The sequence below is a fragment of the Notamacropus eugenii genome, chromosome 1 (genome assembly GCF_028372415.1).
Source record: "Notamacropus eugenii isolate mMacEug1 chromosome 1, mMacEug1.pri_v2, whole genome shotgun sequence".
Taxonomy (NCBI): Eukaryota; Metazoa; Chordata; class Mammalia; order Diprotodontia; family Macropodidae; genus Notamacropus; species Notamacropus eugenii.
This window is the reverse complement of record NC_092872.1, coordinates 197,316,470-197,344,213: the sequence shown is the minus strand read 5'-3', so window position 1 is coordinate 197,344,213 and position 27,744 is coordinate 197,316,470. Positions and strand designations below refer to the sequence as shown.

At 37.5% G+C, this 27,744-nt stretch overlaps 1 protein-coding gene across 16 annotated transcripts in view; it reads left to right on the top strand.

Annotated features, from left to right (window-relative positions):
• LOC140513775 (uncharacterized) overlaps positions 1-27,744 on the top strand; it is a 144,519-nt gene that overhangs the window by 106,815 nt on the left and 9,960 nt on the right. For 13 of the 16 annotated variants that reach the window (XR_011970360.1, XR_011970364.1, XR_011970359.1 and 10 more), the window contains 2 exons: positions 948-1,169; positions 22,395-23,171. Coding sequence is in view for 1 of the 16 variants with exons in the window: in XM_072623794.1 (XP_072479895.1) it covers positions 23,110-23,171 (62 nt within the window). In the remaining 15 variants the exon portion in view is untranslated. The remainder of the gene's footprint in view (positions 1-947; positions 1,170-22,394; positions 23,172-27,744) is intronic. The other 3 variants (XM_072623786.1, XM_072623777.1, XM_072623794.1) reach the window with 1 other exon arrangement.

Here is a 27,744-nt window from a genome sequence, read left to right as displayed (position 1 = left end):
TTCATAACTTTGTCAAAGGCTTTGCTAAATCTTTGTAAACTATGTCTACAGCATTCTCAGCTAATCTATCAGAAATGGAAAATGGGGTCTAGTTGATGAAGCCAGGCTAGATCTTTGTGATCACTGCTTCTTCTTCTGGATGTTTACTAACTATCCCTTCAACAATATAAGATTTTCACAAGAATCAAAGTGAAGCTCACTGACCCAGCTTGCAGACCATCTTTTCTTTTTATCTTTTTTTGAAAATAAAGCTGACAATTGTTCTTTTCCAGTCCTGTGACAACCATCCCATTCCCCATGATCCTCAAAGATTGAGGAATATCATCTGCCACTTCTTTTGGCACCCCTACTAGACCTAACTTGGTGTCATGAAATCATCCACGTAGTTAGCTGCCTTCTTTCTTTCCCCCCACTAATCTTGAGTATCAGTTCATTGAGGGGCAGTGAAAGGAATTTTGGATCTGGAATGAAAGGGGCTAGGTTTAAATCCTGGCTCCTCTGCTATTCCCAACCTGTATGACCTCATCGGAAAAATGGTTGGACTAGGTGACTCTACTATCCCTTTCGTCTCTAAATGTTTGATACCCCTCCTATTAGATTTTTTTGACACATCTCCTTGGCAGAGTAAATCAAATAAAATAAGAGAGGAGTCATCCTGTTTTCTCACAGTCATCCATTATCTTCTTCCAAAACTACCCCAAGTATCAGTCCTATCCTTTCTTGGATCCTCTCTTTTCTCCAAGATAGTAGTTTTTTTAAAGGTCTTCCCTTCCCTTCCCTTCCCTTTGCTTTCCGTCTCTTCTCTTCCTTCCCTTTTCTGCTTCTGCTTGTTCTGAGCTTTAACATTTCTGACACTATTATCATGGAACTATTCTGTATTCATCCTGCATTACCTGATGCTCACCCCTTGCATTCATTTAACATCTTTTCTTTTTTTTTTAATGTAGGCTGGTTGATGAGTTCCCTGGAAATTCATCTCAGTCTCCTCAGACCACTTCCCCTATTCACAGAATCATAGAATTAATAGAATTTCAGAATTGGAAGGGACCTCAGCAGCCATCCAGACCAAGACACATTCAAAAGAATTCCTTCCAACAACATGCAGGCCAAGTGATCATCCAAGCTTCATTTGAGTACCTACAATGGCAAGGCATCTACCACCTCCTGAGGTAGGACATTATACATTTAGAGAGCTCTAATTCCTAGGCAGTTTTTCTTTTACATTAACTTTAAATTTATCTCAGCAATTTTCACCCACTGTTCTTAGTGCTGCCCTCTGGGACCAAGCAAAATACATTTAATCCCTCTTCTATATGTAGTCTTATACATCCTCAAAGGTAATTATTGCTTTCCCCCGAGTCATCTCTTTCTCTTCTCCAGGTAAAATACATCCAGTTCTTTCAACTAGTCTTTATATGGCATGAGACAAAACACCCTTTCTACCATCCTGACTGATCTCTCTGGCTATTTACCAGTTTGTCAAAGTCTATCCTAAAATGTATATTTGTTCTAGAACTGAGAACAATACAGATTGGGGCCTAACCAAAGCACAATATTGTGGACTATCACCTCCTCATTCCTGAAAGCCAAATCTCTCAGGAGGTAGCCCAAGATCTCATTACCGTTTTTGGCTGCCATATCACACAGTTGACTTGTACTAACCTTACAATCCATGAAAATCTACAAGTCTTTTTCAGATAAACTATAGCCAGGTCTCAGTTGGTGAAAATATTGAATCTCCAGGAATGGTTACAGTATTAGAATGTGTATTATTTGAAGTTATAATTATGTAAAATATGGTAGTTGTTTCCAGCCCAATGGAAATACGTAGGGTGAATTTAAATAAAGTGACTGCTTCAAGGAATTTGTTATTCTCTCTAATTGGGACCTCTCCATGTTGTCTAACCTCATCAACCACAATATTATATTTATGAATTTGATTTTATTAATCCAAATTTAAGTCTTCAGATCTAGCCCTGTTAAATTCCTAAGCCCTAAACTGTCAAGACTTTGCTGAACCCTATCGACTGGTGTATTAGCTATACTTTTTGCTTTGTGCAATATGCAAGTTTGGTAACCACTATATTTTTGCTTTTATCTAAGAAATATATTACAGTGTTAAACAATATAGTATCAGGGAAAGATATGTGGGCCATTCCACTGGGGACTTCCTTCCCATTTGATATGGAGCCACTAATCACTACCTTTAAAGGTATAGACATTGGCTATGGTTTGAATCTACGTTGACCATGCTACTGCCTCTTCCACACTTCACCATATTTTCTGGAAAAATTGTATAAGACATTTTTCCTTCCTATTTTGATTCTTTCCCTTTTCGTCTTCAGAATTCCATGCTTGAGAACTTCCTATCTCTACTTAGAATTTTTCCTTGTAGGATTTTAGGCCATTGATTCCTGCATGTTCTTTTCCCTGAACCCTTTGAGATCAGTTCTCTCAAAATCTAAGGTTTCTGTTGAGACTGTATCTAACTTTCCTCTCGTATGCTGTCACATATTCAAAGACAAAGTGATTGTGTAAAAACACACATGATGTCATGGGTTTTATTGGATTTTTTTTTGGATTTTTATCTCCTGAAAACTTCTAGACATCTCTATAGCTCTGTAGATATTTTTTATGGTATCTCTCTTGAGGTGGTATATTTAGGAAATTTTCTCCTTTTCCTTTCCTTTATCTTTTAAAATGCTTTCGATTAAATATGCAAGACTTCAAACATATACATTCTTTTTTATTAAGATGTTTTTATTTCATCAAATATTTTCCAATTATATTTGTTAAAAGTTTTAACCTTTATTTTTAAATTTTTTGAGTTCCAAACCCTCTCCTCTTCCACTCATCCCCACCTCTTGAAAATGAAAACAACATGATATTAATTGTACATATGAAGGCATGAAAAACATATTTTCATATTAGCTATGTTTCAAAAGAAAATATAGGCACAAAAAATAAGAAAAAAAGTGAAAAAGTATGCTTCAATTTGCATTCAGCATTCATCAGTTCTCATTCTCTTTGTCTCTATTTCTCTGTCTCTGTCTCTGTCTCTCTCAGTATATAACATTTTTTTACTCACAAGTCCTTTGGAATTATCTTAGATTATTGTCCTGATCACACAAGCTAAGTCTTTTACAGTTGAACATTGTTAAAGTCTTGCTGTTGCTGTATATAATGTTCTCCTGGTTCTGTCCAATACACTTTGCATCAGTTCACATCAGTCTTCTAAAGTTTTTCTGAAAACATCTTGCTCATCATTTCTTTTAGCATAATAGATTCCATCACAATCATATACTACAACTTGTTCAACCATTCCCCAATTGATGAATATTCCTTCAATTTCCAACTCACTTTCACCAACAAAAGGGCTGCTATAAATATTTTTGTACAAATATGTCCTTTCCCACTCCCACTTTTAAATCTCTTTGGGATACAGACCTAGTGGGGCTATTGTTGGGACAAAGGATATGCACAGTTGCCTAGCCTTTTGGGCATAGTTGAAAGTTGTTCTCCAAAATGGTTGGATCAGTTCATAACTCCACAAACAGTGCATCAGCAGACATATATATATATATATATATATATATATATATATATATATATATATATATATATATATATATATATATATATATATATATATATATATATACACACACACACACACACACACACACATATATATGTGTGTGTGTGTGTGCTCATGTGTGTGTGTGTGTGTGTGTGTGTGTGTGTGTGTGTGTGTGTGTATAGAACAAATTCCTAATAATATGTGGTAGATAGACTCCATCCCTGGCCAAGAGTCCATTTTTTTATATCAAGCCATGGTCCTCAAATCCAAATGTCATTCTCAGACACCATCTTCTTAAACAGCTGTCCACTTTCCAAATGTGCATTTCTCATCTCAAGACTGTGGCTTCAATTGTCAATAGTGATTAAAACACCACCTATTCTCCTAAAGACTTCTCTTTCTTTCTTAAGACATTGCATTCTTTGAAACTATTTCCAAATTCCTTCTGGCAACAAAATTTGTGCCTACTTACATTGCCAGATGTAAATAGTAGTCACCCTCTTTAACAAATATTGAGGGGCTCTCATATCCTCAGTATATGCTAGAAGAAACAGCTCCTTTCTATAGCTCAATAAATAATTGCCTCAAGACTCCTCAGAAGGGAATCAGCCATCACCCCTATTTGACTCTGACTCTTACTGGATGATCTCTTAGAAGACAAGCAATATCTTCTTTGTCTTTATGCAGAACTCTCTTCTCTTTGGGAAGAATCTTTTACTTAGCTCCAGTTGTTCATTAGTTCTTCTTCCTTTCTCTTCGGTATTATATTCTCCCATCCATCCTTGAACTTTTCATTCCACATTTTTCCTTCTTGTTTTCACATGAAAGCCTTTCTTCAGTATTTTCCCCCAGCCAACATTTCATTCTCATGGATAACTTGCTGTATGGAGAAGCATTCTTCCAGAACCTTTATTTTCTCTTCCAAGAGGAAAACAGTTGGTATTTTGATAACAGATAAAAATTAGTTGACAGTGACAAAAAATACCTTGAGTTCAAAGCAAATCTCTCCGAGTTCATGTTGTACAAAGGTAGAAAATTCAGGCTATTTTTGCTAATTATTCTGTTTTCCTTGCAAAGTTTTCTTGCTGCTATTTTTGCTAATAGTACTGGTAGCCAACTGTCCTAGAGAACTTTGTTCACCTCATTAGTACTTTCTCACCTCATAAGTATGTTATCATCACAATAGTACCTTGAAAAGCCAGAGAAACTACATTTTGCTAAAAAGATACCATAAACCATGAAGTAAGATCAATACTAAACATATATGCACCAAATGACATAGCATTCAAATTCTTAAAGGAAAAGTAGTTAGCTACAGGAGAAAATAAACAGAAAAACTAATACTAGTGGGGGACCTCAACTTTTTCTTCTCAGAACTAGATAAATCTAAACAAAAAATAAACAAGGGAAATTTTAAGGATAAGTAGATGTTAAGATAAATAGAATTTTTTTAAAAGGCTAGATATGATAGACCTCTGGGGAAAATTGAATAGGAAAAGAAAAAAATATGCCTTTTTCTCAGCAGCACATGGCACCTACACAAAAATTGACCATGTATTAGGGCATAAAAACCTCACAACCAGATTCAGAAAAACAGAAATATTAGATGTGTTCTTTTCAGATCATAATGAAATAAAAATTACATTCAAAAAAGGGCCATGGAAAGATAGGTTAAAAATTAATTGGAAACTAAATAATCTAATTCTAAAGAATGAGTAGGTCAAAGAACAAATCACAGGAACAATAAATAATGTCATTAAAGAGAATGACAAAAATGAGACAACATATCAAAATTCATGGGATACGGTCAAAGAAGAACTTATATTTCTAAATGCTTACATCAATAAAGTAGAGAAAGAATGTAATAATGAATTGGGCATTAAAAACACCAGAAAAAGAATAAATTTAAAATCCCCAATTAAACACCAAACTGTAAATCCTGAAAATCAAGGGAAAGATGAATGAAATTGAAAGCAAGAAAACTCTGGAACTAATAAAACTTGAAGTGGTTTTATGGAAAAAAAAATAAAATAGATAAACTGTTGGTTAAATTGATTTTTAAAAAGAAAGAAACCAAGTTACCAGAATTAAAGATTAAGAGAGTGAAATCACCACCAATGAAGATTAATTTAAAGCAATTATTAAAAGCTATTTTGCCCAATTACATACCAAGAAAATGTAAAATCTAAGTGAAATGGATGAATATTGATAAAAATATAAGTTGCCCAGATTAACAAATAGGAAATAGAATATTTAAATAGCTCTATAAATAACTTAAATACCTAGAAAAAGAAATGGAACAAACCATCAATGAGGTCTCTAAGAAAAAATTCCCTAGGACCAGATGAATTCACAAGTGAACTCTACCAAACATTTAAAAGAACAATTAATTCCAATAATATATAAACTGCACAAACCACTTGGAAAAATAGACAAAGAATATGTTTTTTGCAGCAAATTCCTTTTATGGGCTGATACCTAAATGAGGCAGAGCAAAAACCAAACACCAAGAAAGAAAACTATAGATCAATTTCCCTAATGAATATTGATGCAAAAAAATTTAAATATAATACTAGCAAAGCAGTTATAGGAATATACCCCAAAGATCATACACTGTCACCAGGTGGAAATGATATCAGGAAGGCAGGACTGGTTCAATGATGTCAGCATAATTCATCACATCAATAACCCAAACAAACCATATGATTATTTCAATAGATGTATAAAAATCTTTTGACAAAAAAATTCAGTTCATTCCTGTTAAAAACACTAGAAAATATAGGAATAAATGGAGGTTTCCTTAAAATAAGTTGTATCTATCTAAAACCATCAGCAAGCATTATCTATAATGGGGATAAATTAGAAGGCTTACTAATCCCAGCCTAATGTCTTTCTTTTTCCTGGCCTTATTAAAGGGGCCATGGCCTGGCTACCTCTTAAACAGTCCTATTCAATGAATGGGTGTTGCCTCACCCTAAATGAATATCTGCAAAAACCTTGTCCTAAAGGGGCCAAGGTCTCCCAGTGCATCCTGGGTCATCTCCAGTCATCCTGAGGAATATCTGGTCACTGGATTCAGATGGCTCTGGAGGAGAAGTGAGGCTGGTGACCTGCACAGCTCTCCCTCACTCAAAACAAAGTCAAGTGCAAGTCATGTCATCATTTCTCTGATGGCATGGTCTTCTTCGACAACAAAGGATGAACACACAAGGGGTGAAGCAACACACAAGGGGTGAAGCAAGGAGGTCCACTATCCCTGCTATTATTCAATATTGTGCTAGAAATGCTAGTTGTAACAATAAGCAGGAAAAAAGTTGAAGGAATTAGAATAGGCAATGAGGAAACAAATGTATCCCTCGTTGTACATGAAATGCATGAATCCTAGAGAATCAATTAAAAAACTTGTTGAAAGTAACAATTTCAGCAATGTTGCAAGATATAATATAAACCCACATACATCATCAGCATTTTTGTATATTACCAAAGAAGTCCAGCAACAAGAAATACAAAGAAAAATTTCATTTAAAGTTAACGTTAGACAATATAAAATATTCAAGAATCTACCTGTGAAGACATCCCCAGAAACTAGAGGGATACAATTTCAAAACATTTTTCACACAAATAAAGTCAAATCTAAACAACTAGAGAAATATTAATTTCTCATGGGTGACCTGAACCAATACAATACCTACCTAAATTAATATACTTATTCAGTACCATACAAATCAAACTACAAAAGAAAATATTTTATAGAGCTAGAGAAAAATGTAACAAAATTCAACTGGGATAACAAAAAATCAAGAATATCAAGGAAATCAATGAAAAAAATGTGAAAGAAAGTGGCTATCAGTACCAGATCTCAAACTGCATTACAAAGCACTAATCACTGAAACAATCTGGTACTGGTTAAGAAATAGAGTGATAGATTAGTGGAATAGATTAGGCACATAAGACACAGTAGTAAATGACCACAGTAACTTAGTGTTTGATAAACCCAAAGATGCAAACTTTTGGGACAAGCACACACTATTTGACAAAAACTGCTAGGAAAACTAGAAAATATTTTGGCAGAAACTAGGTATAAACCAATGTCTCACATGATATGTCAAGATAAGGTCAAAATGAGTACATGATTTAGACATAAAAGGGTGATATCATAAGTGAATTAAAGAAGTATAGAATAGTTTTTCTGTCAGAACTATGGATAAAGGAAGAATTTTGAAAAACTAAGAGAACATTACAGGATATAAAATGGATAATTTTGATTATATTAAATCAAAACATTTTTTCATTAACAAAACCAGTGCAATCAAGATTAGAAGGAAAGAAGAAAACTAGGGGGAAAGTTTTAAAGCAAGTTTCTCTGATAAAGGCCTCATTTCTCAAATACATAGAGAACTGAGTCAAATTGACAAGAATACAAGTTATTTCCCAATTGATAAATGGCCAAAGGAGATGAACAGGCATTTTTCAGACAAAGAAATCAAAGTCATTAGAAAAAAATGCTCTAATCACTATTGATTAGAGAAATGCAAATTAAAACAACTCCGAGGTACCACTTCATACCTATTTGATTGGCTAATATAGCAAAAAAAAACTGACAAATGTTTGAAGGTGTATGGATAAATTGGGACATTAATGAACTGCTGGTGGAATTATGACCAAGAGTCTATAAAACTATGAACACCCTTTGACCCAGCAATACCACTGCTGGGTTTGTATCACAAAGATAATTTTTTTAAAAAGAAAAAGGACCTATCCATACAAAAATTATTTATACCAGCTTTTTTTTGTACTGGCAAAGAGTTGGAAACTGAGGAGAAGCATATCAATTGAGAAATGGCTGAACAAGTTGTATATGATTGTGATGGAATACTATCATGCTATAAAAAATGATGAGCAGGATGCTTTCTGAAAAACCTGGAAGGCTGATGTGAACTGATACAAAATCAATTGGAACCAGAAGAATACTATATACTATATACAGTAACAGTAATATTTTATGATGCCAAATCATTTATGTGTAGAAAGTAGCAAGGCCACACATCTGGTTATTCAAAACTACCAAATAATTCTTGGACATATTTAAGACTCAGGAAGACATTATATTACTGATCTTCTGAGGTAATTTTAGTAGAGACAAATTCTTGTAAGTAGTTTGGAGAGAGATCTAACCTTTGTGTGCTTTGAGTCAGTGGGAATTTGGGAGCAGATCTGAGTATAGAGAGGGGTTCATTATAGTAAGGAGTGAAGAAGTACAGAAAATAATAAGTAATTAACAAAAACACAAATACATAAAACTAAAACCATCAATGTAAATAGCAAAAAGCAGAATAAATATAATCAATTTAAGATCCAATTTGTCAATAAAATAGCCCCAGAGAGTAGAATGAGGGGCAATGACTAGAAGTTGCAGAAAGCAACTTAACAATGTAGAAAGTCCTTTTCCTCTCCTCTCTGTAAAGTTCAAGTGACTAGACCTACCCACAGTCATGCCCCAAGCTCTGGATCTGAAAACTCCAAAACCCATGAGGGAGGTGGGTGGTGGCAGCTAGGTAGAGAAGTGGCAGCAGCACTGGACTTCCTGGAGTTGAAAAGACTTGAGTTTGAATCCTGCCTAAGACATTAGCTGTATGACCCTGATGTTGAACCATTTGATAGGGTCAAGGAATTTGGCAGCAAAGATGTATTCTCCTGGTTCTTCAGCAGCTGTGGCTGCTGAGGAGACAGGACCTCTGGCGCCTGCAGAAGCAGTTGTCAAATGATAGCTTTAACTGAGTTACACTGGGGATAATGGCTGCAAGGGCTAGGCTGGAAGCAAGGCCAGTGGTCTGGGGAGCAGGAGAGCTACCGTGACCAGGTAGCTTGACTTTATCTGCCCAATGCTGGTAGATGATGGTGGTGATTTCAGTGAAAGTGGGCCCCTTCTGCACAATGATCTCACCCTCCAATGATGGTCAGGAAGTTTGGGCTACAAACAGGGCCATTGGTCATGGGCACCTGTACTATTCCCAAAACTCTTGAGTTCAAGGTCCTTTGAGCCTGTAGGTATTTGCAAAATGATCCTTTCATTGAGCATCAGTTTCCTTCTCTCATGGGATTGATGTGAGGTTCAAATAAGATCATACTTGTTTGTTTTTAATTCTTAAATAGAAACTAAGCAGTAAATTCCCATAACTCTCCCATATTTACCCCCAAATAATCAAAAAATAATACCCCAAAACAAATCCTGGAAGATCAGAGCCATCAAAAAGATGGAGTAAAACAGTCTTGTAGTCCAAGAGACTTGGAAAATCAGCAGAAAAGTTCTCTCATTTGAGTAAAATCCATCCAGGAAAGGTAGCATCCCAGCAAGTCAACAATAAGTTGCATCTCAGCAAACCAGTAGGAGATTCTAAGCTGCAGTACAGTGGAGCAAGTAGACACCAACACCAGGACACCCCATGTGCCTCAGCATAACCAGGGTAATGGTCAGACTCCAGTTCTGAGAACTATCACATGCTTCAACATAGTCCTGGGGAAACACAGAAACACCCAACAGCCTCAGCACATGCCAGCACCATTAGGATCCCAGCTTAGCATAAAGGAAGCAGCCAAACCCCTGTGGCCTCCAGTAGTGCCAGCCACCCCCTCAGTGCAGTATCAGACATGAGCCTCAGGACAATATGAGTGCACCACCAGGTAAACAGCCAAGGTCTACAGCCCCTGCCACAAGAAGCATAAGACAGTGCTCCTTGCCTCCCCAGGAGCAGAGCTCAAATTTAAGAAAAAGGCAAAAAAAGATGAACAAAAAAAAACAACAAAAAAGAATCTGACCAAAAGAAAGTTGTTATGGTCTCAGGGAAGATCAAGATAAAAGCTCAGAAGAGAAGACAACAATGTTAAAACACCTATGGGCAAAACCCCAAAGAAAAACGGGAAGTGGGCTCAAGCCCATAAAGAATTCATGGAAGATAGAAGGAGTGTGATAGAAAAAGGGAAGATTGGGGGAAGGGGTAATCAGAATGCATGATGTCTTGGGGTGGGGGGAGGGGAGAGATGGGAAGAAAATTTGGAACTCAAAATCTTGTGGAAATGAATGTTGAAAACTAAAAATAAATTTTAAAAAAAGAAATGACAAAAGGGATAAACTCAGAGACATATGAAAAACTTTCAGGAAATGATTCAGAGTAACCTGAACAGAACTAAGAGAATAATTTCTAAAATAGCTACAATAATGTAAAAAATCCCAACCTTTTAAGATTTAAGAACTTTGATCAATGCAGTGACCAATCACAACTCCATAGGACTGATTGATGAAGTTGTTTCTCATCTCTTGATAAAGAGATGATGGACTAAGATATACATTTTCATTCACAATTATTAAATGTATTTGTTTTGTTTGTAAAAAAAAAAAAAGAATTCATGGAAGACCTTAAAAAGAAGCTTAAAATAACATAAGAGGGGTAGAAGAAAAATTGGGAAAAGAAATAAGAATGATAAAAGAGAATTACAAAAAAAAAAGAGTCAATAGCTTGTAAAAAGAAAACAACTGCTTAAAAAGTAGAATTGGACAAATGGAAAAAAAGATTAAAAAATTCACTGAAGAAAACAAGTCCTTAAAAGTACAATTGGCCAAATGGAAAAGAAAATACAAAAACTAACAGAAAAACAAATCCTTAAAAGTTAGAATTGGGCAAGTGGAAGCTAATGACTCTATGAGATACCAAGAATCAATCAACAAATTCAAAAGAATAAAAAAAATAGAAGAAAATGTAAAATATCTCATTGGAAAAACAACTGACCGGAAAATAGATCCAGGAGAGACAATGTCAGAATCATCAGAAAACCTGAAAGCCATAATCAAAACCTAGAAAGGCTCTTTTGAGAAATTGTCAAGGAAAGCTGTCCTCAGAGTTGTTTTAATATGGATTTCTCTAATCATTAGTACTTTAGGGCATTTTTTTCTTGTAACTATAAATAGCTTTAATTTCTTCACCTGAGAACTACCTGTTCATATCCTTTGATTATTTATCATTTGGAGAATGATTTGTATTCTTAAAATTTGTCTCAGTTCTCTATATATTTGAGAAATGAGGCTTTATCAAAGAAATTTACTGTAAAACCTTCTCCCCATCCCCCATTTTTCTGCTTTCCTTCTAATCTTGATTTCATTGTTTTTCTTTGTGCAAAAAGTTTTTTTAAAATTTAATGTAATCTAAATGATCCATTTTATATCCTATAATGCTCTCTGTCTCTTGTTGGTCATAAATTCTTTCCTTGTCCATGTATCTGATATGTAAACTATTCCATGCTCCTCTAATTTGTTTATGGTATTACCCTTTATGTCTCAATCATGTACTCATTTTGACCTTATTGGTATGTAGTGTAAACTGTTGCTTTATACCTAGTTTCTGTCAAAGTGCTTTCTAGTTTTCCCAGTAGCTTTTGTCAAATAGTGAGTTCTTGTCCCAAAAGCTTGGATCTTTGGGTTTATTAAACATTAGATTACTATGGTCATTTACCACTGTGTATTGTGCATCTCACCTCTTTTATTGATATACCAGAATGTAAAGATTTTTTCAAACCTTCATTTATGCATATATACATATGTATGCATATATATGTATATATATGTTTGTGTGTGTGTGTGTATATATATATATATAAATATATATAAATTTCAAAAGTTGACATTCGATATAAATGTGAGCTATTGTTTCTCTTTTCCCAGTAGACAACTCAGGACATTTTTCCCCTGAAACAATCAGATGAGCCCCACTCTCTTGTTTAGCCCAGGGCCCGATACATAATTGGTTCTTAATAAATACTTTTTGAATTAGTATTGACTGAAGGGCTAGCACTGGAGTCAAGAATTTGAGTTCAAAATCTTCCTCTGACATATACTAATTGTGTCACCCTGGCCAAGTCACTTAACCTCTTTATTTTCCATGCAACTAAAAGTTATAGATGTGCTGAATCTACATGAGTGAAAGGATTTCCACACTCTATCGCATCCAATGAAATCCTCAGTCCAGACTCATCCCCCCAAAAGAATTCCCAGCTCTTTATACTGTACCTAGCACATTTAATAAATATTTGCCTAATTTAATTGAATTAAATTTAAATAATTGAGTTCTGGTTCTAAGTTCAGCATTCTTTCTACAACACTGAAAAGACCATCACGCATCATTTAATGGGTAGACGCACTTCAGAGAGTATGTCTGAACATCACTTGGATTACTAGTATTTCTCCTTCCTCAGATACCTAGGCACCCTTCTTTCTTGAGCTTTGCTTATTGTCTGACAAATGAATCATGCCAAAGTTCAGGGTGTTTTTTTAAAGGATACTTGGACTGTGCTGAACTTCAGATGTACCCATAATTCTGTCTGTGCTGCACTGGGACACCTTTTAAGCCAACATATTAATACCCAGAGAGGTGGCCCTGGAAGGAAAGTCAACAGATTCCTTGACAAAGGGTGATTGGGAAACCCTGATGGCAGCAGCATTCAAAAGCAAGCTTTTAGATCCCTTTTACTTTGTTACTATGCTGCTTTGCAGATGCTGAATTAGAGCCCATTTAAACCATTCAAGCATATAATCAAATTTCAGTAATGAGTTATTAATTAAGCAGGGGCAACCAATTCTCTGCTAACTGCCTCATAAACAATCGACAGGAGATTTGTGAATTTTGACTTCCTGACACTATTAAACAAATCAATATTAGGTTTCAGACACAGCAATTCAGACAGTTTTCTCTGTTATTTGGCAATCATCTGCTTGGAATACTAATGACAGAATTAAGAGCTGTAGATTCTGCATGTGTTCCATCAAAAAGATCCTTATCTGTGGGGAATTGGGGCCTGATTTGCATGGAAGAAGACTTTGCTTTGGTAGGTACAATTTTTCTCAATATGTCACTCATTAGTATTTATAAACTACTGAGCACTGAAGCCTTCAACCGCTATTCATAATGAACAGTCATATCCCTGTTGGAGATACTTCTGAACAAAGCAATTCATTTATTTATATATTTTGGCAGACTGGTTAATTTATAGCTAACCTAACCTGTGGAAAACTTCAGTCTAAAGATACAGCCAAGCCTTTGTTTTTAGGCAGACACCAACCAGCTTGCTCAAATTTGGGAGCAACTAACTGATAGAATTGCTAAATCTAGCTCATGCCACGCTCTTAAAATTTACTATCAAATGGTCTCCTAAATCACTGTGCTCTTTCACTCTCTCTCCCTCTGTCTCCCTCTCTCTCTCTCTCTCTCTCTCTCTCTCTCTCTCTCTCTCTCTCTCTCTCTCTCTCTCTCTCTCTCTCTCTGTCACTGTCACTCTGTCTCCAAGATAATAATCACATTACTTCACAGATATGGAATGACCCCAAAGAGAGGTGAATTTCACCTGAGTCCAATCTGGATATATCAAGAAGATCTCATATTTACCCAAGCTTTATTCCAATTCCTTGTGGTCAGTACACCTCTTGAATTTAGATATGGGGAAAAAGTATTGCGTTGGGTCCAAAATCACTTTCTTCCAAATGATACTTTGATTTGTACTTAGTTGTAGCAAAGTAAGAATTGAAAAGCAAAGATTTTAAAAACGTAAATGAAAATGTTCATAGAGTCAAAAGACTGGCCAATAACACCAACAATGACAATAAGATGTAGGCTGTTTCCCCATCATCTATCATAGTATATGCCACATAATAGGTACTTAATAAATATTCAAACTGAACTGACTTAAATTGAATCTAATCTTAGAGATCTTCTTATCCTTCCTCCAATCAGCTGCCAAATTGATCTTCCTAAAGTGAGTTTGACCATGTCACACCTCTTCACTGCCCCACCCATACCCAACCAACTCTAGTAACTTCCTCTTGTCTCTAACATCAAATACAAATTCCTATTTAGATTTTAAAGCTCTCCATCAACTTGCACCTCCATCTTGTTTCAGCCTTCTTACTCTGCCCCATATTTAGTGACCCAGTGACATTGGCCCTCATGCTCCTTAATGCCCTATGGACTCAATTTCTCAACTCTCTGAATTTTTATTGACTGTCTGCCATGACTGAAACTCTCTCCTTTCTTATTTCCACCTCCTACTTTCCCTGCTTTCTAAGCTCCTTGAGAGAAAGGACTGAATTTTTTCCTTTCTTTGGTATCACTAATGCTTAGCACAATGCCTGACCTCCTAGTAGGTACTTAATAAGTGCTTGTCAAGTTACTGATTTTAAAGATGAAAATGAAACCTGAGGAAGGAAAGTTACTCACACAGCTGGTTAGCGCAAGAATTAGGAATAGAACCCATCTTTTGGTGCCTAGAGCAGTACTTTGTTGTTCTAATATAAATATTTTATACCCCAGAGAATGTCAAAATTGGGTTGGGTTCTTTTTTTATCAGTCTTGCTTCTTCCTATAGACTACAAGCATTCTCCACCAGTTATCAGTCCATAGTACTATGGCACTATTGTATTGGTTTGGAATAAGTGTAGGTGTGCTCTGTTTTATTTAAAGAGAAATAACTATGAAAAAATCAGAAACAAAAATCCAAACTTTGAAGAGGGATAAATCAGGATGTAATTGTTGATATTAGAAAAGGAGCATTCTTTTTTTTTCCAAAAATATTCACAGTGTGTTCTCAGTGAACTCTAGTTTATTTTAATTGAGATTTGATGTATGGGAATTCAATTAAACACTACTTTTCAAGCACACGTATTGTGCATGTGATACACAATTATCTTCTAGATTGAAATGTGAACAAATACCTTAGTCTAGCCCCTTGTTGTATTGAAACCCTATTTGATCTTTTCATAATATCAGACTTTAGTTTCCTAAAACAAAATATTAAAAAAGAATTCTAGTAAACACATATAAATAGGTTTTGATGTTTGGGATTAATCAGACTAGTTGACAGAAAGAATTGTCCTCTGTCACACAAACCAGTTTTTCCTACACAGGAATACTAACGGTGGTGGGGAGCTGTCCAAAGCTGAAACTCATTCAAAGATCAAGAGAAGGATAAGTAAAGAATGGAAAGATTTATATGAACTGATGCAAAGTGAAATAAACAGAGTAAAATATATATACACAATGATTACTGTAATGAAAATAGAAAAACAGAACAATTAAAAATGAATGTTGCAAACTTACAAAGAACAAACTCTACCACAAAGATATGTAAGAAACACCTCACTCCATTCCTTAGCAGAGATGAGGAAGTCCACAAGTGTGGAAACAGTATATGTCATTAGGCTTTTTTCAGTGTGTTGATTGGTTTTGCTGATTTTTCTCTTCTCATTTTTCTTTTTTCATTTAAAAAAATCTTCATCATAATGGGGGATAACTCTCTGGGCTGGCACAGAGGGAAGGGTACAGGGGGGAAATTTAGGCTACATAAAGGTAAGAAATATCAACAAAATTTTATTTAACAAAACCAAATATCAAGGGGTGAAGGTAAGGGGATAGAAGGAGAGCAAGGTTAGCTGCAAATGTTAGGCTTAAAAGATAGTGACTATCAAGCCTGGAAAATTTGGAAATAGGTCCTTTTATTAATTCAAGGTCATTGGAATACTCAGATTATTGGACTCTTGTCTGACTTTAGGTATTATGGGTGCCTATGATATTGATGCTTTTTTCCTGAACCTTAAATACAACTCTTGTTTCTGCCTCCCTCACCAACTTCCACATTTGTGACCTGGTGAAAACCAAGTCCTTGGTCTTCGGCATCCCTCTTCATATTTCTGGCCTTTTACACCTGGAACCATTGTTGTTTCACCCAGTCCCACACAGAATGAGACACCCCTTAAAGAACTCCTGGCCACAGTCCCTGCCTTATCCTTCCCAACTCTCTGTCCTCAGAATAGTACAATGATAATATATATATTGATCTTAAATTCCTTTTTCTTGGTTATCATTATGATCCCAACTTGGGTTTCAAATACACATTTTAAAATTTTAATTTTTAACAATTGCACTTTCTTAGTTATAATTCTCCTGGACATTTGTACTTAAAAAAAAGAGGCAAGTGACTTAGATGACATTAAAGGAATAAAGCCAATAAGAAGCACATTTCCCTAAATCCACATAAATTTATTTTCAAGGATAAACCAGGTTTAAATATATTACATTTTTTAAAAAATGTATTAATCCTGGATCCTGACCAAATTTTGAACATTCAACAAATCTGCTATTACCAGCTACATAATAATAATAGCTAATCTATATGTAGTACTTAAAGGTATGCAAAATACTTTGCATTTCACAGAGTAGGAAAGTGGGGTTCATTGAGATCAAGTGATTTGCCTGTAGCTACATAGCTAATAAGTAATTCAGGTGGGATTTGAACTCTGGTCTCTCTTGATGCCAAGTCTAACAATAGTCTGTCATTCATGTCAAGGGAGACATTTAATGAAAAGTACTGATAATCTATGTGATCTTAGGCAAGTCATTTCCTTTAGGCTTCAGTTCCCTCAAATCTAAAATGAGGGTTTTGAACTGGATGACCCCCCAAGATCACTACCAACTCTCAACCTGTGATGCTAAGCACAGACATGCCTTGAATATAGGCTGGGCATGCCACGCACCCTGGAGGAAGCATTGTCACTGACCTTTCTCCCTCCTCTTCCCTTCCTTTCAGGTCCCAGGGGTAACGTTTATCCCAAGTCAGGATTAGGTTCCTAATAGCAGTCATAGTTTGGAGACCTTTCTTTTTATACTATGCATTCTTAAAAACAATTGTGCTGGGCTAAACTATTTTCATATTTCTTAAAATTTAAGAGTTTTAGTTCCACTGTAGAATGTCAGATTAGGAGAAGATCTTAGAAACTAGAGTTCAATCTTACTTCTTTCACCCATTACAGAATGAAACTTTTATTAGGTCAAAATCAAGAACTTATCAGCTGCACTTCTTCTGACATGAGAGTTCCAGAAGATATCTAGATTGTCAAAATTCTCCATCAGTATCATGTCATGCTTCCAGACCAATATGACAATTTCCTCATTTCCTAATTTTTCCTTTTGTTTCAATAGCGCACAATGTATTCACATGAAAATATCCCTTCTTTTTCTGCTTCCACTCTACTTTTCTTCCCCAATTTGACTCCTAGATTTTTCTCACAAAAAATATATCTGCTTCTTTGATATACAATGCTCTCTCCACAGTTCCTTATAGTCTGTTCCTTTTGAATAAAGTTATCAGTTTTCAGAAACATTTCTAGTCATAAGTTTTATTAGGCATAGAATAGGGAGATTCAGTTTAGTTTGAATGGAGCGTCAAAGCAAATTGAATTCTGAGCCAAAAGCTAAAATAAATCACACACAAAAAAATGTTCTCAATCATTGTGGATTAGAGAAATGCAAATCAAAATAACTCTGAGGTACCATATCACACCTATCATATTGGCTAACATGACAAAACAAGAAAATTATAAATATTGGAGAACATATGGGAAATTTGGAACCCTAATGCATTGTGGGTGGAGTTGTCAACTGATCCAACCATTCTGGAGCACAATTTAAAACTATGCCCAAAGGGCTATAAAACTGTGCATACCACTTCTAGGTCTGTATCCCAAAGAGATCATAAAAATGGGAAGAAGGCCCACATGTGCAAAAATATTCATAGCAGCTCTTTCCGTGGTGTCAAAGAATTCGAAATTGAGGGGATGTCCATCAATTGGGAAATGGCTGAACAAGTTATGGTATATGATTGTAATGGAACACAATTGTTCCAAAGGAATGATGAGCAGGCAGAATTCAGAAAAACCTGGATAGACTTACACGAACTGATGCAGAGTGAAGTGAGCAGAACCAGGAGACCATTGTACACAGTAACAGCAACAGTGACAGACTTTGATAGATTTATCTCTTCTTAGTAATGCAAGGATCCAAGGCAACTCCAAAGAACTCATGATGAAAACTGCTATCCACATACAGCAGAAAAAATAAAGCAACTATGAAGTCTAAAAATGCAGATCCAAGCATAGTATTTGCTCTCTCTCTCTCTCTCTCTCTCTCTCTCTCTCTCTCTCTCTCTCTCTCTCTCTTTTTATGTTTGTCTCTTCCTTCTTGTGGTTTCTCCCATTGGTTCTAATTCTTCTTTACAACATGACTAATATGAAAACATGTTTAATATGAATGTATATGTATAGCCTATATCAGATTGGGGTGGAGGGAGGGGAGGGAGAAGGAGAAAATTTGGAATTCAAAATCTTATGGAAATGAATGTTGAAAACTAAAAATAAATTCAATAATTAAATAAAAATAAACCACATAATTTGTTGATTTTAAAACTGAACTTCATTTTTTCTCCTTAACTACCAAATTAAGTTTTTTTCCAAATTAATTAATGAGCACATCCATGCTGGAATTATACCTCTATATTTTCATAAACTTAAATCAGCACTAAATCATCACTTCTCCAAAACTCAGTTTCCCCATCTATAAAATGGGGACAATAATACCTGCCCTTTCTGCTTCACAAGGTTGTGGAGAAAATCAAATTAAATAAATATTGAAAGATGTTTTGTAACTATAAAAGACCTTAACAGGGCAAGTCACTAGTATTACTCTCCTTTTAAATCGAGCTAAACTACCCAGAATAAGTTATAGTGGTAGAGAAACAGCCAGAGACAGCGACTCCGGAAAACCTGGGGATAGGGAACCTTGCTTCCTCTCTGCCCCTCCCCCACACACCTTTACTGACTCAATGCAAGGAAAGGTCCCAGGCAACAGTCTGAGGATGCAAAGTGTACTCTGTTGCTTGGGGAATGCTGAAACAACAGGGGACACTATGGAATCCCCAGACTGTGGCTTTGTTCTCCCTCATCATCTTATTAGTGATTAGGTTGGGGGATGGGGATAGGGAATAGACCGACTTCCAGCTGAGGCTCCAAGCCTCCCCAAATAGGGCAACTCTGTCAAATGTCCCAGGGTGGTTATAACCCTGGTCAGAAGTGAATGGAAAGAAACACCCTACAAAGCAGCCGCAGCAGCAGCGACACTCTTTAATATAGGCCACAATTGGCCTGAGCAGCTACTTTCCTAATGCAGAAAAGGATGAAGGAGAAATTGTAAAGCCCAGAAAGGATTAAGCCTGGGGAGAAAGGATAGCATCTGCAGTGACATTAGCTCATTTTAAAATTAGGCCTGTGAATCCTCCAGCTTCAAGGCAAACGCTCGCTGCCAAACCAGGTCAGGTAACACTTCTTTCCAGAAGAAAATGTTTAGAAACTTGGCTGGCTATATTTGGAGGGTTTTCATGGCTCTCTACAGTACCTGGGAGAACCCCTGACCAGATTCAGGTTTCAAATTGACCTAGATCTACCTTTGGGACACCTTGATGCTCCCTAGAGAAAACTTGATTTTGGCGAAGTATTTCATGAGATAATAGGTTTTTAGAACTAGGAGGATCCTTAAGCACCTTTATTTTATAATTAGGGAAACTGAGGCCAGTGGACAAAAAAAAATGACTTGCTCAAAGTCTCACAGCAAGTCAGTAGCACAAGCAGGACTGAGATGCAGATCACCGGACTCCCAGGAGATGGATCTTTTCATGTAATTTCAATCACCTTTAGCATTTTTATGGGTTTTTTCTCATTTCCAGAAACTGGGAGTCTCTGTGTGAGACTTATTCATTGCCCTAGTTTCCCTTTGAAGTAAATAAATAGAGTGGAGGGAAATTAAGCGAAAGGTGCTCTATAAGAACAGGACAGAGGACACCAGGAGGTTTGGGGAGGGAAGGCTCTCCTCTTCCCTTGGTTCTCTGGCTGTAGCCATAACGGGGGAGTCACAGGCAGAATGAAAAAGAAAGCAGTAAAACACCACAAGCCTCCATTCATTGTTCAAATGCCTTCGTGATTTAAGGTGAATGCTGGTCAGAGCCAGGGTTCAAGTGTAGGGCATGACTGACCTTTGGGACATCACTATTCTCCTTTGAACTACAGCCCATTGTTGCATTCCTGACCACAGCTTCCTCCTCCCCCTTCAGGAGGCATTTCTGCGGCTTCATTCAGGAGGTACCAGGGGAACATTCCCTTCAAAATGAAATAGGGCAGAAAAATGCCACTCAGGACTTCTCTTGCAGCCTGTAGCTTTTATGGCACTCAAGCCAGGCAGAATTTGGCTCTGACTTCATTGTCTCTTGCTGCCTTTCCTTCATCTCGGGCTGCCTGTTAACATTAATGAGAGCTACATGTGAAAACTGAAGGGTATAAATGGGCAAATATGTATTTAGCAGGGAAAAGAGAATACCTTTAGTACCTTGGTGATTTCCAGGTAGAAATAAACAAAGAGTTTTGTGCCTCCTCCAGGTAAAATGGAAGTTTGGACCAAGCCAAAGTGCGACTCCATGAAATCAATTTCCCAGAAATTTAGATTTAAGACTGACAACCTCCCTGCCTGTCCTGGCTGATCAAATATATATTGTGAGGCTCTACTCATGCACTAACTGGTGATTGATAGCTTTTCTAGAGTTTTACTTTGGCCAGGCATTTTACACACACACACACACACACACACACAAACTCTCTCTCTCTCTCTGTCACACACACAAACACAAACTCTCTCTGTCTCTGTCTCTGTCTCTCTCTCTCTCTTTGTCTCTCTCTCTGTCTCTCTCTTTCTCTCTCTTTCTCTCTCCCTCTCTCCCTCTCTGTCCCTCTGCCTTTCTCTTTTGGCACCCTTCAGGAACTGTCTGCTCAAGCCAAACCACTCTATTCAAAGTAGCCTGGACTCATCCCATATACTCCTGCTTCCTTTGCTTGCAGGATTCACTCCAGCTAGAAAGAAGACTTCCATCCACCTAGGGAAGTCTTACCCAAACTTCCAGGCCCAGCTCAAATTCTACTTTCTCAAGGAAGCTTTCCCAAATTCTCCCAAACCTAAAGGCATTATCTTTTTCTTCAGACCATTCTTCATGGCAGTTCATGGTGATCTCAAATGTTAATCATATTCTCATTTATAACATAATTATTTGTGTACTCACCTTAGCTCCCTTAATAGATAATAAACTTGGGAGGAAGAAGTACTTATTCATCTTTGTATTTCTAGTGCCTTGCCCTTGTAGGTCCTTGTAGTTCGATAAATTTCTCTCACTTGCCTCCTCTTCCCATTCCATGCTCCCCTATGTTTCTTATGGCATCACTCTTTATGTGTAAATCATATACCTATTTTGACCTTTTCTTGTCTTATGGTGTGTCAGAGATCTCCAACCAAGCTGACCAAGCTACCCCATCCCGGAAGTGACCATTATATCTTATCTTCTACTTCCCACCTGAAGCTTATGACCTCATCAGCAGCCTTCCCATCTTGGAAATATACCTCTACCCTGAGATCTCCTCTCCAGATTAGTCCCTAGCCCAGACCACCACTGCATGAGGAAACCTGAGCCATGCTCACTTCTCTCCTAGCTCAACTCTCTCTTCTCTACCTCCTTCAGTCTTGTACTTGAGCAGGGACTCCCCCTCCTTGGTTTTTTTAACTCCCCTTCAAATTTGGTCTTCCTTTATTAGAATGTAAGATTCTTGAGGATAGGTACTCTCTTGCTTCCTTGGATTTGTATCATGAGCAATTAGCACAGTGTCTGTCCCATAGCTTGATAAAGGTTTTATTTATCTATGACCTTATAACCCCAGCCAATTTTTGAAGGGCATGTCCTAATCATTTCTTTTTTAAAAACGGAATTTTTGCACTTTAGATGATAAGGTCCTTGAGGCCTTGAAAATTGAGTCTTCAAATCTAAATAAGCTTTATTCTTCAACTGTAACAACTTATGGGACCCTGGGAAGAAATGTGTCTAATGCTGTTCCTAACTGCTGCTTCCTTTTCAGGATGAGGTGGAGGAGACTCAGAGATGCCCAGTGCAGATTACCCAGGCATGGCATCCTGGCTTAAAGTTCTGTAGAGGCTCTGAGAGTTCTAAGTAAGACTGGAATCCCCAAAGACCTGATTTCTACATAGAGTTGCTGACCCTGGCTCTGGGCTACTCTCTTCCTCCTCAAATCCTGAAGTTTCCTTCTAAGAATGTCTACGTCTACCTTTCCTCCTCAGCCATATTTTAGAAGCCCAGCCCTATAGCAGAATCCTAGTATGTCTTCACCTCCTTTTACAGGGAGAACTCCACATACCAAAGAAAGGGAACTATTTGACCCTGCTGGGATCCCTCTTAGATTAGGAAACCAGGCATTTGCTGATACCCAGTCTTCTGGGCAGCTAGGTACTACAGTGCATAGAGCACTGGGCTTGAATCAGGAAGATTCATCTTCATGAGTTCAAATGTGACTCCAGACACTAGCTGTGTGACTCTGGGCAAGTCACTTAACCCTGTTCACCTCAGTTTCCTCATCTCTAAAATGAGCTGGAGAAGAAAATGGCAAACCATTCCAGTATCTCTTCCAAGAAAACTCCAAATGGGGTCATGAAGAATCAGACTCAACTGAGCAATAATAAGTCTTCTGCTGGGATGGGGTTTCTGCCTGAGGAAGACTCTGGTGGCTTGGTTTCATGGCTTTTTTGTCCCTTGCTCTCTTTCACTTCTTTTTGTAGACTCTCTTCTCTGACCTTCTCTCCGAGGGCTGGGTAGTGATAAATTCTCATCGCTTTTACAGGTAAGTAAATTTCATTTAAATAAGTCTTCAATGGAATGTAAGGTCCCTGAGGACAGGAACTATTGTGTAGATTCTGTATTTTTATCCCTGGAACTGGAACTTATTAAAGTACTCAATAAGTATTTAATGAATGAGTAGGTTGGGGGATTTTCCTGAAGGTAGATAGACTAAACAGCCCTAAAGGGTGACCTCCTTCAGTGATACTCTGATCTAAAAGAAATTCTGTAGGAATGTTTGCATTGGCACCAGCCCGCAGTGGTATTCACCTGCCAGCCTTCATTTGGGTGCAGGTAAGTGCATGAACTCACAGACCTCTCATTCTGTTCAAAAACACTCATTCAGGCTTCCCACAAATTGAGTTTTCAAATCCAAAGAAGCTTTATTCCTCAGCTGTCTAGAGCTCCATCTGGGAAAGCCCCAGCAATTTTCCAGTTACCTTTATCGTTTAAATACAGATCAGCGCATGGCCTGCACATGCTGACATCCAAGGAACCTGGTGTGATTTTTGCCAGAAGCTGCATTGGATTAGGGAAGCCAGGTCTCTAACATGGAGAGGTAGCTGTGCTTAACTCGAGCAAAACAAACATTTTTGCGTTAAATGCCTCTGTCATCTGCTGAACTTCCACTAAGCGGGCTTGATGACCCTAGCAAGTCCAGGGCCCTCATCTCTAAAAAGTGATTTTGGCAACATACTCCCTGTGGGATTGGTTTTACCTTCTTAAAGTCATGGGCAGTTCCACTTATGAATGGCAGAAGAGACCCAGAAATAAAATATGTGCCAGCTAATTTGCTTAGCAGATAGAGCAAAGCCAGAACTAGGGTGGGTCAACTGGGGACTCCTTCCAGGGTGCCAGATTTAGAGGATGAGAACAGCAACTGAAGTCATGTAGCAGTAGAAAAACAGCAGAGCTTAACATCTAGTTAGAAAGAATAATTATTTAAAATAAGAAGCTAGCAGATGAACTCTTCTTCTACTCTACTTTGTTCACCCCACCTTATAAATGGTGCCCTCCCTAGGGTTGAACTTGTACCAATATCCTAGAGGATCTGTCCCCTCTTCCCAGCTGAAGATGTTCTTTAGACTGTTAATGGTACTTGCTCTTGGTGCAAAATATCCTAATTATGATTTAGCTTCAGCAAACCACTGTTAACATATATGGCATGGAGAAAAGAACTCTCAGCTTGGAGACATGAGAGTAGAGCTTGAGTCCTGGTTCTTCCAGTTACTAAACATCTTTTCTTATCTGTAAAATGGAAACATGAGGCATTAGCAAGAGTGTTGACTCTGTTACTTAAAAATTGTGTGACTATAAGCAAGTAACTTGACCTTTCTGGGATTCAGGCAACTCCCTAAAACTTATCTGCTAAATTAATGACAGTTGGTGAAGGGATTTCCCACACTGATTAAATTTCATGTAATTGATGTGCAGTGTCTGATGGCAACTCACCTTCCCCTCCCACTTTACTTCACCCCATCCCACCCCCACACCCCAGCTCATGAGACAGCTCTCAGAGAATGGCTAACTGATGTTCAAGGCTTTTTGTGATTCTATATTCCCTACAACCATAACTCATGAGCCCCCACAGATGGGTTCACCCCTAATAGTTAGTCAGAGGACACAATTTGTTCAAAGCAAAGTCATTTAGCGGAATAACATAATAAGAAAAGGAACAACAAAACATTTCTCACAAGAGCCTAGGGCACATCATCCCATAAATATATACAATATCAGTAGAAAGAGGAAGCATCCCTAGAGAATGATGTGTATGGAGTGGTACATAAACATGGGACACAGGAGGCTGGGGCACATACACGGAGAGCTTATGGCTCTGAGACTTTCAGACTCTGATGTCTTCAGAGTCATCAGTGTACTGCTCCCACAAATCTTGCTCCTTGAAGCTTTCCTGGTCTCCACGAAATACATTTCAGATGGATGATACTGTGCAAGACACAGAGCCTCCTCTAAAGGCTGCTCTGCTGGACAGTTTGGTTCGGCTCTGTTCACTGCCTCTAGCTTCTGGCTCCACAGAAATACTTGGCTATCTCCTCCCTGAGGGAGGAGGGCAGGGAATGCCCTTCGTTTTTAGCTTCAAGACCCATTCATTTTGGCTTCTATGGCTCTTTTAGAAAAGGCAGAAACCCTTGCCTTAGAATAGGAAGGCAACAACAAAAACAATCTTTCCTTCCAAAAAAAAAAAAACCTTTTTTGCTCTTTTCACTTAAAAGTAAATTGACTTGATCATTCCAAGTCTTGACTAACAGACCCATCAATTCCCCAGCAGGGGCTTCTCAGCCCCATTTGTTGAGTTCTTAGAACAAAGTACAGAAATAAGTAGCTAATGCTCATCTATCTTTTCACTAGCCTTAATTTTCTATCCACAGGCAACTCCTGTTATACTTATGGTGAATATTCCATATATTTTACAATTTTAATCTCTGAATTTTGTTGTTCAGTCATTTTTAATCATTTCCAACTCTCCATGATCCCATTTGAGGTTTTCTTGGCAAAGATACTAGAGTGGTTTGCCATTTCCTTCTCCAGCTCATTTTACAGATGAGGAAACTGGGGCAAACAGGGTAAAGTAACTTGCCCAGGATCATACAGCTACTAAGTATCTGAGGGCAGATTTGAACTCGGGAAGATGAGTCTTCCTGACTCCACTTCCATCATTCTATCCATTATGCCACCTGGCTGCCCCTTAATCTCTGAGTCTAGTGGTTATTTGCCCCCAAGCAACCTTAAAGTTCTGAGGCCTCCTGGTTTTTCATTCCTAAGTACTTTTTAGTCTCAGACACTTACTAAGTTTGGTGACTCTGGGCAAGTCACTTAACCTGTTTTCCTCAACTATAAAATAAGCAAAATAATATCATCTACCTTGCAGAGTAATGAAATCATATTTGTGAAATGTTTAGCATAGTGCTTGACACAAAATAAATGTTATTTACTGGCTTATTCCTCATCGCCCCCCCATTCTCCTATATAGATGAATGCTGGCAAGAAAAGGACACAGCATTGAGCCAATGGCACAAGGTTATTGTCTATTCCACCTGCCTAGCTGTATTCCTGTATGTCTTTTCATATGGAAATAGGCCAATGGAACCCTAAAAGGGTATCTGAGGCACCTTATATATGGAAAGTGGAGATTCAATTAAACTCAGCAAACATTTATTAAGCAAAATTATGTTCAAGGATATGTGCTATGACCTAGGAATGGAAAGATAAGCCAAAAAAAGTCCCTGCCCTCCAGGAGCTTTTATTTTAAATATACAGAGTTAAGTAAATGAATACAAAGGATACACAATGTAATACAAAATAATTTTTAAGAGGGAGACAATGCAAAGTAATATAAGATCATTTTTTAAGAGGGAAAGAGCACCCACAGCTGGGAAGAATCAGAAAGGCTTTGAATAAGAAGTGACTGATGGAAGCTAGGGATTCTATATGGCAGAGGTGAAGAGGGAAGGACATTCCAGATGGGCAAAGTCAGGGAGGTGGTGATGGAATGTCATGTGTGTACTAGGTGTGCGGGTGGGGGGAGCTTGGCTAGAATTAAGAGTTCCTGAAAATAAGTAATAGGGAATAAAATACTATTTCTATTATCTATCTCAGAATAAGAGATAGCATGGCATTGTGGAAAGAGATCTGAACAAACGAATGAATGAATGAATGGCTATATTTCTGGCCAGAGCCAGGAAGACCTGGATTCAAGTTTTACCTCAGGCACTTGCTGGATGTGTGACCCTGGTCAAATAATTCATCCTCTCTCAGCCTCAGTTTCCCCAGCTATAAAATAGGGATAATAATAACACTTACCTGAGATAATGTTTATAAGGCACTTGACACATCTTAAAGGGCTATGTAAATATGAGCTATTTTGTATTATTATTAATAGCAGAGTGGAAAGAACACTGGTTCTGGTGTCAGAGGACCTAGTTTCAAATGCCATGTCTGCCCCTAGTTGCCTATGGGACCTTAGGAAATCCACTTAGACTTAGGGGGCTCCATTTTCCCTCAAAAGATAAAGTGTGTTTGTGGAGGGGAATGAAGTCCATTCCTAATCTACATCTATGATTTGTGTTGGTAAAGAGTGTACCCCACCTCCCACTCCAATAAAATCATATTCCTTCAAGTATTGAGCTCTGGGGCATTGTATTAGAATGTCACCTGGAGTACCATCTCACTAAGAAGCAATGAAGTTTATGTGTGTGTGTGTGTCTGTGTGTCTGTGCCTTGTTGTTATTAAGACTGAGATAAACACAAGCTCATCTCCTGCCCTAGAGGAACAATTTATACATGAATTATATCATACTTACAAGACACTATAAAAACAAAAAGCACACAATCCCTGCTCCCAATGAACTTTCTAACCGCAGAGACAAGATGCAGATAGATAGATAGATAGATAGATAGATAGATAGATAGATAGATAGATAGATAGATAGATAGATGTAGACAGTAGACAGTAGACAGACAGAGAGGCAATGCAAAGTCGTTTGAGAAGAAGGCATTAACAGTGGGGGAGGAGGGAATCAGGAAAGGATTCAAGTAGAAGGTAGTGTCTGAGCTAAATC